This window comes from Haliotis rufescens, unplaced genomic scaffold (assembly GCF_023055435.1).
Source record: "Haliotis rufescens isolate VD_foot unplaced genomic scaffold, xgHalRufe1.0.p SCAF_16, whole genome shotgun sequence".
Taxonomy (NCBI): Eukaryota; Metazoa; Mollusca; class Gastropoda; order Lepetellida; family Haliotidae; genus Haliotis; species Haliotis rufescens.
Window position 1 is genome coordinate 25452753 of NW_025963846.1, and position 12634 is coordinate 25465386.

The 12634-nt window shown below is 43.6% G+C and overlaps 1 protein-coding gene across 2 annotated transcripts; it reads right to left on the reverse strand.

Moving 5' to 3' along the window:
- Positions 1-617: 617 nt before the first annotated feature.
- LOC124133775 (protein Wiz-like) lies at positions 618-6967 on the reverse strand. 2 transcript variants are annotated; one of them, XM_046498304.2, is made up of 4 exons: positions 6822-6967; positions 5874-5964; positions 4306-4469; positions 618-3298 (listed from the first exon to the last, which is right to left on the reverse strand). In XM_046498304.2, exons 1-4 carry the CDS (start codon positions 6868-6870, stop codon positions 3135-3137), a joined length of 468 nt encoding a protein of 155 aa, XP_046354260.2. In that variant the 5' UTR covers positions 6871-6967; the 3' UTR covers positions 618-3134. The 2 variants fall into 2 exon arrangements, with proteins under 2 accessions (XP_046354260.2, XP_046354259.2); XM_046498303.2 differs by having other exon boundaries at positions 4303-4469.
- Between the last annotated feature and the right edge of the window lie 5667 nt (positions 6968-12634).

Sequence of the window (12634 nt, forward strand, 5' to 3'; positions counted from 1 at the left end):
CAGATACATAATATCACAATTATACATCTAAAACTAAAGATATTAGTAAAACTGCTGTTGTATTTACCTAGTTGTTGACCACTTTTATCAACTCATGTGGCTACCTAGCCAGCTGCCATGTGGTTCTGTGCATGCCTTACATGCCTTGATTAAATGCATCTATAAATAGACTAGTGTACAGCGCACCCTATTGGGCTTAAGAAAATGAAAATGGTCTACCTTGATACCCAACTGAAGCATCATAAAATGAAAACATCTTTTAAGTGTATGACCATTACAATACTTTCAATATACCTGGTACGTAAAGCGGCCACTCCTGATTCATGAGACCCGTGAAGATCCGGGGTAGAATGAACTTCAGCAACCCATGCTTGCCGTGAAAGGCGACTATGCTTGTCGTAAAAGGCGACTAACGGGATCGGGTGGTCAGGCTCGCTGACTTGGTTGATGCATGTCATCGATCCCAATTGCATGGATCGATGCTCATGATATTAATCACTGGATTGTCTGGTCCAGACTCGATTATTTACAGACCGCCGTCATAAAGCTGGAATATTGGTGAGTGCGGCGTTAAACAACAAACAAACCAAACAACCTGATTCATGAACAACACACACTGGTGAGTTTACGTTTATTATCCAAAAAATTAAAGCAATGTTCATATTTCATATTTCCAGAATGTTCAGAGAGGAAGGATAACATCTGCAGTAATAACACGCATTACCATATACCTATCACTGATATGAAGCATCTCGCACGTGCGATAAAATCAACATAGAGGCGGTCATATAACGGGGTGTCATAACCAGACCCTTAAAACAACACCCTGCAGAGCTGATATGGCTTGTCAATGCATTTTAAATGGGCGATAGCATTCGTCACCACTCGCTCCTTTCCGTAACCTGCAAGAAGACTCGTCCCCTTATCTATACGTTATGTGCCAAAATACGAATCAGACCGTGTGAGTATAAAACTGGTGTTGCGTTTCTTTATTATGCGTGTGTGAATGCTGATAGAGACAACTTGGAGTAAGGGTCGTTAGACCAATCACTCCTTGACGGAGCCGAGCCGCGGCGGACAAGGCGAGTGACAATGTCAGGGCGTAATTGACCACAAAGACCAGGAACGGCAATAATTTAGTAACTGTATTAGGGGCGCACTGGACGCCCGAAAGCAGTTACGACAATATGAACAAGTGAGTGGACAGCTGATATACATCACACAATGGCCTCTATATTCAAACCAGACTATATACAACAGACGGTGCTCAGGGGATTATTCCACATTGAGTAAATGGGATAACCCCAATTTCAACAGTATATCTTGCGATTTATGCCCCCGTCACACATATTCGGAATCAAGCAGAACCAGCCGGAATGAAGCATTTCAAAATTCGTGCCACATTCGGGAGGGAATTTCAAATAGACCAAGTTTTGTAAGAACGCCGTTCGAAGACATAGAATGCGTTTCGAACCCGCCTCAAATGATTCTTGCACATTCCGGGTGTATTGGCTCTCGAATGCAGTTGGAACACAGTAGGAATATTAGAATGATGTTAGAATGCAGTCAGAATATTAGGAATGTGCTTCGTATGCCATACGATTGCTGCCCGAATACCGCCCGATGTCTGGTTGAAAGGTGCCTCGAATGCTGTACGATTTCACCTCGAATACAGTCAGAACGCTCCCGGGGTGGCCGCCGAATATGTTTCGAACCTCCAAGAATTCAAACAGAATGCAGTTCGAATACTTAGAATGTATTTCGAATGTATTTCGAATAAACTCATAATTTCGGCTGTTTTGCCAAAACACATTGTCTTGAATGTGTTTCTAAGGTTAAAAGTGAGTGAGTGAGTATGGTTTTACGCCGCTTTAAGCAATATTCCAGCAATATCACGGCGGGGGACACCAGAAATGGGCTTCACACATTGTACCCATGTCGGGAATCGAACCCGGGTCTTCGGTGTGACGAGCGAACGCTTTAACCACTAGGCTACCCGACCGCCCCTCTAAGGTTAAGAAATATAAGACGTCTTTGTTACTTGTTTCAAGAATAATTTCACCTCCTATATTAAACTGGATGGCCAATGAAAGGAATAATATAAAACGCAAGAGAATAACCGGTCAAAATTATTCGACAAAACAAATTCCATTGGACGTGAAAGGCAACTTCCGGTAATAATTATATGAATGGATCACTGAAAATCATTGATGACACCAGTCGTTCGTGGAAAGGGAAGGCGTGCCTGCCCAACCGGTAACTAACGTTATAAATATACAGTAAACTACGGTTATAACGAACTCAAAGGGACCACTAATTTTGGTTCGTTATAACCGTAGTTCGTTATCAGCATATATACAGCATATATACAACAAATGGCCGGGACAAAAGAATAAGTTCGTTATATCGGCCAGTTCGTTATAAACGTGTTCGTTATAACCGTAGTTTACTGTATTTCACAGGTTATGAGTGATCTCTTTCAGAACACCATGGTGAGGCTTTCAGGGCAGAGTTTATTATTGGAAGCCCACGAAATATTTCAGTTTAAAAGATAAATACAATGTGCAGAGAGAAAACGTGTATAAACCTTGCCAATCGTCCTACTAGTCATTAGTATATACAGTAAACAACGGTTATAACGAACTCAAAGGGACTGCTAACTTTAGTTCGTTATGACCATTGTTCGTTATAAGCATATATGCAACGTGTACACAGCAACTGGCCGGGGCCAAAAAGGCCAGTTTGTTGTATCCGTCAGTTCGTTATAAGCGTGTTCGTTATAAACGAAGTTTACTTTATTTATGGTGTTGTAGATACAACGTCAGCTAACATCGAAATCTACTAAGGTTCCTAGAGTTTATATTGCTGTGCATTATTGTATTTTTAACATATAGTAAACTACGGTTATAACGAACTCAAAGGAACCACAAAATTTGGTTCGTTATAACCGTAGTTCGTTATAAGCATATATACACCATATATACAACAAATGGCCGGGACTAAAAAATAAGTTCGTTATATCGGTCAGTTCGTTATAAACGTGTTCCTTATAACCGTAGTTTACTGTATCACTGTGCAGTGATGGAGAGAGGACAATCAGTTCAGCAGAGAGATCCAGTAGATCTGATAGCGGTTTAGGATTTACCCTGGTAGGGTGGAGGGTAGGAGCTGTATCCCGGGGGTGGGGCCGCAGCCCCTGGAGGATAGTAGACGGGGGGAGAGAGGGTTGGGTCGTACCCAGGGGCTCCTACTGGAGGGGGGTAGACAGACGAGCTACTCTGAACTTGTCCCATGTTGTCTGAAAAAAGAACATAGGTGTTATAGTGATCATATTTTATTTGAAGTTTTGAACAGTGATTGTTTGTAATATTTTTATTATTTATTTATATATTATTATCCCAAAACATATACCTTATGAAATATAAAAGTATGATGATTTAAGAATTGACACATTGATTAAAATGGAAACCGTATGCAAGTAAACATTTCCAAAAATGTTTTTCCCAAGGTACGTCATAGAACCATTTCAATAAATTAAGCGACAAAACTCGTTCCATATCCGATAGAAATCTCTGCATAAAGCAGAGTCGATTGTACAATACCGACTATATCGTGAGCATGTGTTTGTGTATAAATATCAAATAGTAATGATACCAGGTGTTCGCGAAAAGGTGAGCGTATCCTGCCCCCCTCCCGATGACACCCATCACAAACACATGCAAAGGCAAATTCGTGATCAAAACCGAGCTTAAAGTTTCAATACTACTTTTAAAAAGAGTTTACACATCTGTCATTGGATAATGGTAATGATACCAGGTGTTCGCAAAAAACTGAGTGTATCCTGTCCCCCTCCCGATGGCACCCGTCACAAACACATGCAAAGGCAAAACCGTGATCAAAACCGGGCCTTAAGTTTAAATACTGCTTTTAAAAAGCGTTTACACATCTGTCATAAGATAATGGTAATGATACCAGGTGTTCGCGAAAAGGTGAGCGTATCCTGCCCCCCTCCCGATGACACCCATCACAAACACATGCAAAGGCAAATACGTGATCAAAACCGAGCTTAAAGTTTCAATACTAATTTAAAAAGAGTTTACACATCTGTCATTGGATAATGGTAATGATACCAGGTGTTCGCGAAAAGCTGAGCGTATCCTGCCCCACCGATGACACCCGTCACAAACACATGCAAAGGCAAAACCGTGATAAAAACCGGGCTTAATGTTTCAATACTGCTTTTTATTAGCGTTTACACATCTGTCATTGTCAGTCATTATAGCTGGTTAGACTCAGACTTACTTGTTGTCGTGACGCTAGAGTGGGCTACGACACTGGGGCCTGGTTGATGTGCGGTGATCACCCGACCGGGTCGGGTCTTCCTCTTCAACAAGTATATGATGACGGCGATGGCCCCGATGGTGGTAACTATGGCAACCGTCACGCCGACGCCCACATACACATTATAGCTGCAAAAAAACAAGTGGGCAAGTATCCAGATGAAGTGTGGATACAGCGTTTGTATATCGCTTGTGATCAACTTATGGCGTTATATGCATCCCTGGTTCCCTAAAAGCTATAGCTATATTCCACCTAACTAACATATATACACACAGGGGGCGGTCGGGTAGTTTAGTGGTTAAAGCGTTCGCTCGTCACGCCAAAGACCCGGGTTCGATTCCCGACATGGGTACAATGTGTGAAGCCCATTTCTGGTGTCCCCCGCCGTGATATTGCTGGAATTTTGCTAAAAGCGGCGTAAAATCATACTCATTCACTCACACATCACACGGACACACACACACGCTGTATATTGCCCAAGATCCAAGGATACATCGCCACATTACCAATCTCCTGGTCCTGCAACGTGACTGTGGAATATATTTATTTTATGAAAACAAACCAATCTAGATATATAGAAAAGCAAATCTAGCCAGCTCTTGTCAGCTCTAAATGAAATCAGCATCAGGCATGTTATTTGTTTTAATTTTAGAGGAGAGTGAGTGAGTGTGAGTTGGATTTAACGCCGCTTTTAACAATATTCCAGTTACATCACGGCGTGTCAGCTTAATGTGGGAGGAAAGCCCGAAGTGGTGCAGGTCACAGACGTTAACCACTTCGGTGAAACCCAAGAGAACGGGTATGGTGCTGACAAACCTAGAAACATAATCGGGGCGACCCGGAATTCGAACCCACAATCATAGATTTCTGGCGTGCCCAAGGGACGCAACTCTGCACAGCGAATCGCGTCGCCTCAGATGACTGGGCCGCCCGTGCCACCTTCTGGAAGACAGACTAAGAAGCTTTTTTTAAGGAGTTTGTAATATATATCTTGCCAGGATTCAATGTCTGGTGACGTTGATTATAACCGCATGTTACTCGACAGGGGCGGTGGTGTAGCCATGTGGTTGAAGCGTTTTCTCGTTAGGCCGAATGCCCGGGTTCGATTCCATATTTGCGTACAATGTGTTAAGACAATTTCTTTGATGTTGCCGGAATATCGCTCAAAGCGGCGTGAATCCTAATCACAAACTTCACCACCACCCACCAACAACAGCAGCAGCAGCAACAACGACAACAACAAAATCAACGACAGTAATAAGGGCAGAAATAGAATGTCCCCTGTTAACTCACTATTGCCACATGAATGTAACTAATTCATCAGCTAGGAACAGGAAATACTAACTACAAGTAATGTAGCTTAGAACAACGCTCCTGTCGCCACCTCATAATGTAGAGAATATATGAATTTGCGTAAAAACCTTTAAGCAAATATTTAATAACCTAAATGAAAATATCTCTGGCTATTACCATATTTGATATTATTATACATCGTTTAACCAGAAAGATGAACTTTTTTTCTGAATACTCACTTAAAACTGATGTATCGAGAACAGCATTGGGTGCCATGGTCGCAGCATCCATATTTACAATTGTAGTAGAACCCACACATTTCGCAGGTACCTACAATATGTTATTAAACCCACATTAATAAAACTCACTAACAGTTCACACATGTCATATGCATGACAGAGAGGCAAAAGTAACGATGATTATGTTCCAAATCATCACGGGGTCACGAGTGGCCCAGTCGTCTAAGGCGCCGCGATTCGCTGTGCAGAGTTGCGTCCCTTGGGCAACAATGATTGTGGGTTCGAATCCCGGTTCACCCCGATTATGTTTCTAGGTTTTGATATAAGTCCAATGAATTCAATTTCTATGTAATGATGTAAGTCCAATGAATTCAAAATTTGAAATGAAAAAAGAGAAGAAAAGAGTTAAGTTCTCATTCATATGAATACATCTTTCATAACAATTTCTGTAATTATGCGGGGCGGTGAGGTAGCTTAGTGGTTAAAGTGTTCGTTCGTCACGCCGAAGACGCGGGTTGGATTCCCCACATATGAGTACAATATGTGAAGGACAATTGGGGACCATTTCTGGTGTCCCCCTCCGTGATATTGCTGGAATATTGCTAAAAAAAGAGGCGTAAAATCATACGCATTATATTTTGCAGATCCAAAGGCCTCATCCTACTTAATTGCTGGGGCGGTCGGGTAGCCTAGTGGTAAAAGCGTTAACTCGTCACGCCGAAGACCCGGGTTCGATTCCCGACATGGGTACAATGTGTGAAGCCCATTTCTGGTGTCCCCGCCGCGATATTGCTGGAATATAGCTAAAAGCGGCGTAAAACCGAACTCACTCACTTAATTGCCTGATTGTTGAAACAAATACATTTAAACATAGACGTTTCTCTTGCACAACAAGCCGGACTTACATACACACAACGTTAACTGATACAGTACAAGATATAAACCTACCATAGCCGAATGTAGTCCCCAGGACGATAGCACAGAGAAGGGCCTTCATTTCTCCGAAATTGTAGATCTGTTCTGATCTGGTCAGTTGTTGTTACTTCTGTTGTGAAGGACGCTAGCGGTATCTAGGAAGTGACATAAGCATGACTAGACAGTGGGTGGATACTGTATTGTAATATGAGAGTCTGTTTATGTGGAATCGGAGTGCGTGTAATGTCCTTACAGATCTACCAAGACAAAACACCCAGCCGACAGCCCATCCTTTCAGTATAATCATCACACAGAAGCCATAGACACCGTATGCATACAGTATAACGTGCGGTCTTACCGCGTTTGGCCAAAAGCTACGTTCCGCTCTATGCGACCCTTTGTGTAAAAGCAAAAAAACATTCCCAACTGTTTTAATGGGTCTCACTGAAAAGACTTCGCAAATATCAGGTTTTTACAGCTGTTGGTTGTTACTGTTTAAGCTCTCTCTCTCTCTCTCTCTCTCTCTCTCTCTCTCTCTCTCTCTCTCTCTCTCTCTCTCTCTCTCTCTCTCTCTCTCTCTCTCTCTCTCTCTCTCTCTCTGTGTGTGTGTGTGTGTGTTTCTCTCTCTGTAAAGATTCTTTTACATGTAAAGGACGCAAGTATTCACATAGAATTGGCCACTGGCCAAACATATACCCCACACAAAGCTTTAATGATCAAATGGACTTACATCTTACACGCAGATGTTGATGGGTTCACGTCACATGGACAGTGACGTTTTGTTAATAAAACGTAAATAGCAATTTCGTGTGCACGTAAAACCTTGTCCTGTACATCGCCTTTACTTGTACGCTCGACAGCAAAACAGGTTCAAATATGACTCATACTTATTCGAAGTCTTGACAATGTGAAATATATATACCGTTATTCAAAATGACACTATTTCAATCTTTGTTGTCTAATTCGATCAGTTGTAAAGTGAGTTAGTCTACAAGGTGATTGGGGATCGTTAACACGAGCTGTGTTTTAAACTTAATCGTTACACACGCAAGTGGATGCCACTGACTCGTTACACATACAGGTGGATGCAACTGAATCGTTACACACACAAGTGGATGCCACTGAATCGTTACACACACAAGTGGATGCCACTGAATCGTTACACACACAATAGGATGCAACTGAATCGTTACACACACAAATGGATTCCACTGAATCGTTACAGACACAAGTGGATGCCACTGAATCGTTACACACACAAGTGGATGCCACTGAATCGTTACACACACAAGTGGATGCAACTGAATCGTTACACACACAAATGGATGCAACTGAATCGTAACAGACACAGATGGATGCCACTGAATCGTTACACACGCAAGTGGATGCCACTTAATCGTTACACACACAAGTGGATGCCACTGACTCGTTACACACGCAAGTGGATGCCACTGAATCGTTACTCACGCAAGTGGATGCCACTGAATCGTTACACATACAAGTGAATGCTACTGATTCGTTACACACACAAGTGGATGCCACTGAATCGTTACACACACAAGTGGATGCCACTGATTCGTTACACACACAAGTGGATGCCACTGAATCGTTACACACACAAGCGGATTCCACTGAATCGTTACACACGCAAGCGGATGCCACTGATTCGTTACACACGCAAGTGGATGCCACTGAATCGTTACACACACAAGTGGATGCCACTGAATCGTTACACACACAAGCGGATTCCACTGAATCGTTACACACGCAAGCGGATGCCACTGAATCGTTACACACGCAAGTGGATGCCACTGAATCGTTACACACACAAGTGGATGCCACTGAATCGTTTCACACACAAGCGGATTCCACTGAATCGTTACACACACAAGCGGATGCCACTGATTCGTTACACACGCAAGTGGATGCCACTGAATCGTTACACACACAAGTGGATGCCACTGAATCGTTACACACACAAGCGGATTCCACTGATTCGTTACACACGCAAGCGGATGCCACTGAATCGTTACACACGCAAGTGGATGCCACTGAATCGTTAAACACACAAGTGGATGCCACTGAATCGTTACATACACAAGCGGATTCCACTGAATCGTTACACACGCAAGCGGATGCCACTGATTCGTTACACACACAAGTGGATGCCACTGATTCGTTACACACACAAGTGGATGCCACTGAATCGTTACACACACAAGTGGATGCCACTGAATCGTTACACACACAAGTGGCTGCCACTGAATCGTTACACACACAAGCGGATTCCACTGAATCGTTACACACGCAAGCGGATGCCACTGATTCGTTACACACACAAGTGGATGCCACTGATTAGTTACACACACAAGTGGATGCCACTGAATCGTTACACACGCAAGTGGATGCCACTGAATCGTTACACACACAAGTGGATGCCACTGAATCGTTACTCACGCAAGTGGATGCCACTGATTCGTTACACACACAAGTGGATGCCACTGAATCGTTACATACACAAGCGAAATTCCACTGAATCGTTACACACGCAAGCGGATGCCACTGATTCGTTACACACGCAAGTGGATGCCACTGAATCGTTACACACACAAGTGGATGCCACTGAATCGTTACACACACAAGCGGATTCCACTGAATCGTTACACACGCAAGTAGATGCCACTGAATCGTTACACACGCAAGTGGATGCAACTGAATCGTTAAACACGCAAGTGGATGCCACTGATTCGTTACATACACAAGTGGATGCCACTGAATCGTTACACACACAAGCGGATTCCACTGAATCGTTACACACGCAAGCGGATGCCACTGATTCGTTACACACACAAGTGGATGCCACTGATTCGTTACACACACAAGTGGATGCCACTGATTCGTTACACACGCAAGTGGATGCCACTGAATCGTTACACACACAAGTGGATGCCACTGAATCGTTACACACGCAAGTGGATGCCACTGAATCGTTAAACACACAAGTGGATGCCACTGAATCGTTACATACACAAGCGGATTCCACTGAATCGTTACACACGCAAGCGGATGCCACTGATTCGTTACACACACAAGTGGATGCCACTGATTCGTTACACACACAAGTGGATGCCACTGAATCGTTACAAACACAAGTGGATGCCACTGAATCGTTACACACACAAGTGGATGCCACTGAATCATTACACACACAAGCGGATTCCACTGAATCGTTACACACGCAAGCGGATGCCACTGATTCGTTACACACACAAGTGGATGCCACTGATTCGTTACACACACAAGTGGATGCCACTGAATCGTTACACACGCAAGTGGATGCCACTGAATCGTTACACACACAAGTGGATGCCACTGAATCGTTACTCACGCAAGTGGATGCCACTGATTCGTTACACACACAAGTGGATGCCACTGAATCGTTACATACACAAGCGAAATTCCACTGAATCGTTACACACGCAAGCGGATGCCACTGATTCGTTACACACACAAGTGGATGCCACTGAATCGTTACACACACAAGTGGATGCCACTGAATCGTTACACACACAAGCGGATTCCACTGAATCGTTACACACGCAAGTGGATGCCACTGAATCGTTACGCACGCAAGTGGATGCAACTGAATCGTTAAACACACAAGTGGATGCCACTGATTCGTTACATACACAAGTGGATGCAACTGAATCGTTACACACACAAGCGGATTCCACTGAATCGTTACACACGCAAGCGGATGCCACTGATTCGTTACACACACAAGTGGATGCCACTGAATCGTTACACACACAAGTGGATGCCACTGAATCGTTACACACACAAGTGGATGCAACTGAATCGTTACACACACAAGCGGACTCCACTGAATCGTTACACACGCAAGCGGATGCCACTGATTCGTAACACACGCAAGTGGATGCCACTGAATCGTTACACACACAAGTGGATGCCACTGAATCGTTACACACACAAGCGGATTCCACTGAATCGTTACACACGCAAGCGGATGCCACTGATTCGTTACACATACAAGTGGATTCTACTGAATCGTTACACACGCAAGTGGATGCCACTGAATCGTTACACACACAAGTGGATGCCACTGAATCGTTACACACACAATAGGATGCAACTGAATCGTTACACACACAAATGGATTCCACTGAATCGTTACAGACACAAGTGGATGCCACTGAATCGTTACACACACAAGTGGATGCCACTGAATCGTTACACACACAAGTGGATGCAACTGAATCGTTACACACACAAATGGATGCAACTGAATCGTTACAGACACAGATGGATGCCACTGAATCGTTACACACGCAAGTGGATGCCACTGAATCGTTACACACACAAGTGGATGCCACTGAATCGTAACACACACAAGTGGATGCCACTGAATCGTTACACACACAAGCGGATTCCACTGAATCGTTACACACGCAAGCGGATGCCACTGATTCGTTACACACACAAGTGGATGCCACTGATTCGTTACACACACAAGTGGATGCCACTGAATCGTTACACACGCAAGTGGATGCCACTGAATCATTACACACACAAGCGGATGCCACTGAATCATTACACACACAAGTGGATGCCACTAAATCGTTACACACACAAGTGGATGTCATTGAATCTTACTGTGGGTCTGCGACACTCCTTCAGACTTTATGGTTGAATGGGATTTCTATTTTAGATTCTTGATACGGGATACTGTAATTATTTCAGACCCCTGAGGATTCCGGGGTAGATTAGGCCCAAGCAACACATGCCTGTCCAATGAGGCGAGGTGACATTGTTGATGTGTGTTCTAGTACCGTGAGGGCATGGGACGTTTGGCATAGTATAAATAATTGGTTTGTCGATGGTTTAGAGGGCGCCGTTATATACAGTAAACTGCGGTTATAACGAACTCAAAAGGGCCATTAACTTTAGTTTGTAATAACCGTATTTCGTTATAAGCATATATACAGGATATACACAGCAAATGCCCGGGACCATAAAATAATACGTTTTATCCGTCAGTTCGTTATGAGCGTGTTCGTTATAAAAATAGTTTACTGTAGTTGGAATATTGCTAATTGTGGCGTTAAACAAGACAAGGATAATTTCAGATAAGGGAGGTGAAATGGGGTTTAACGTCGCGTTCAAGATTATTGCACTTATGTAGGGACCTCTGTGTGTGTGTGTGTGTGTGTGTGTGTGTGTGTGTGTGTGTGTGTGCGTGCGCGCGTGCGTGTGTGTGTGTGCGTGTGTGTGTGTGTGCGTTTGTTCTAGCCCACTGAGGTACCATGCCGCAGTATAACACTCCGAGCTGACCAGTCCTTGTTTTTATCCCTGAATGTCGAGCGCCGTGTAGGCTAACAAGTACATGTAGCTTCATTTTGGTATTACGCGGCCTGGCATCGAATCACCGACCTTCTTCTCTCCAGCAAAACCGCGGAGTCGTCTATATTTCAGATTAACCACACGGTGAATCACTGCCTGAGTCAGCTGGAGGATGAGTGGTTTTGTAAGTGTGATCGGTAACTTGAGTTTTAAAAGAAAGACTTAATTGTTTGTTTTATGGCAGTGCGTGTGTGCATGAGTGCATGTTATGCTCTTTGTTAAATCGCTTAAGAGTGAGTTAGTTTGGTTAAACGCCGCTTTCAACAGTATTCCAGTTATATCACGGCGGGTCATCTTAATGTGGGAGGAAGGCCCGAAGTGATGCAGGTTTCAGACGTTTACCACTTCGGTGAAACCCACGAGCACGGGTATGGTGCTGACAAATTTAGAAACATAATTTGGGTGAACCGGGATTCGAACCCATG

Bases quoted from the DNA above. Each gene is read 5' to 3' on its own strand.
- LOC124133775 (XM_046498303.2), bottom strand. From the start codon at position 6,870: ATGAAGGCCCTTCTCTGTGCTATCGTCCTGGGGACTACATTCGGCTAT. The intron at 5,965-6,821 runs GTAGGTTTATAT...AACATATTGTAG, and splicing joins GGGGACTACATTCGGCTATG to GTACCTGCGAAATGTGTGGG. The intron at 3,299-4,302 runs GTAAGTCTGAGT...TTCTTTTTTCAG, and splicing joins CTCTAGCGTCACGACAACAA to ACAACATGGGACAAGTTCAG.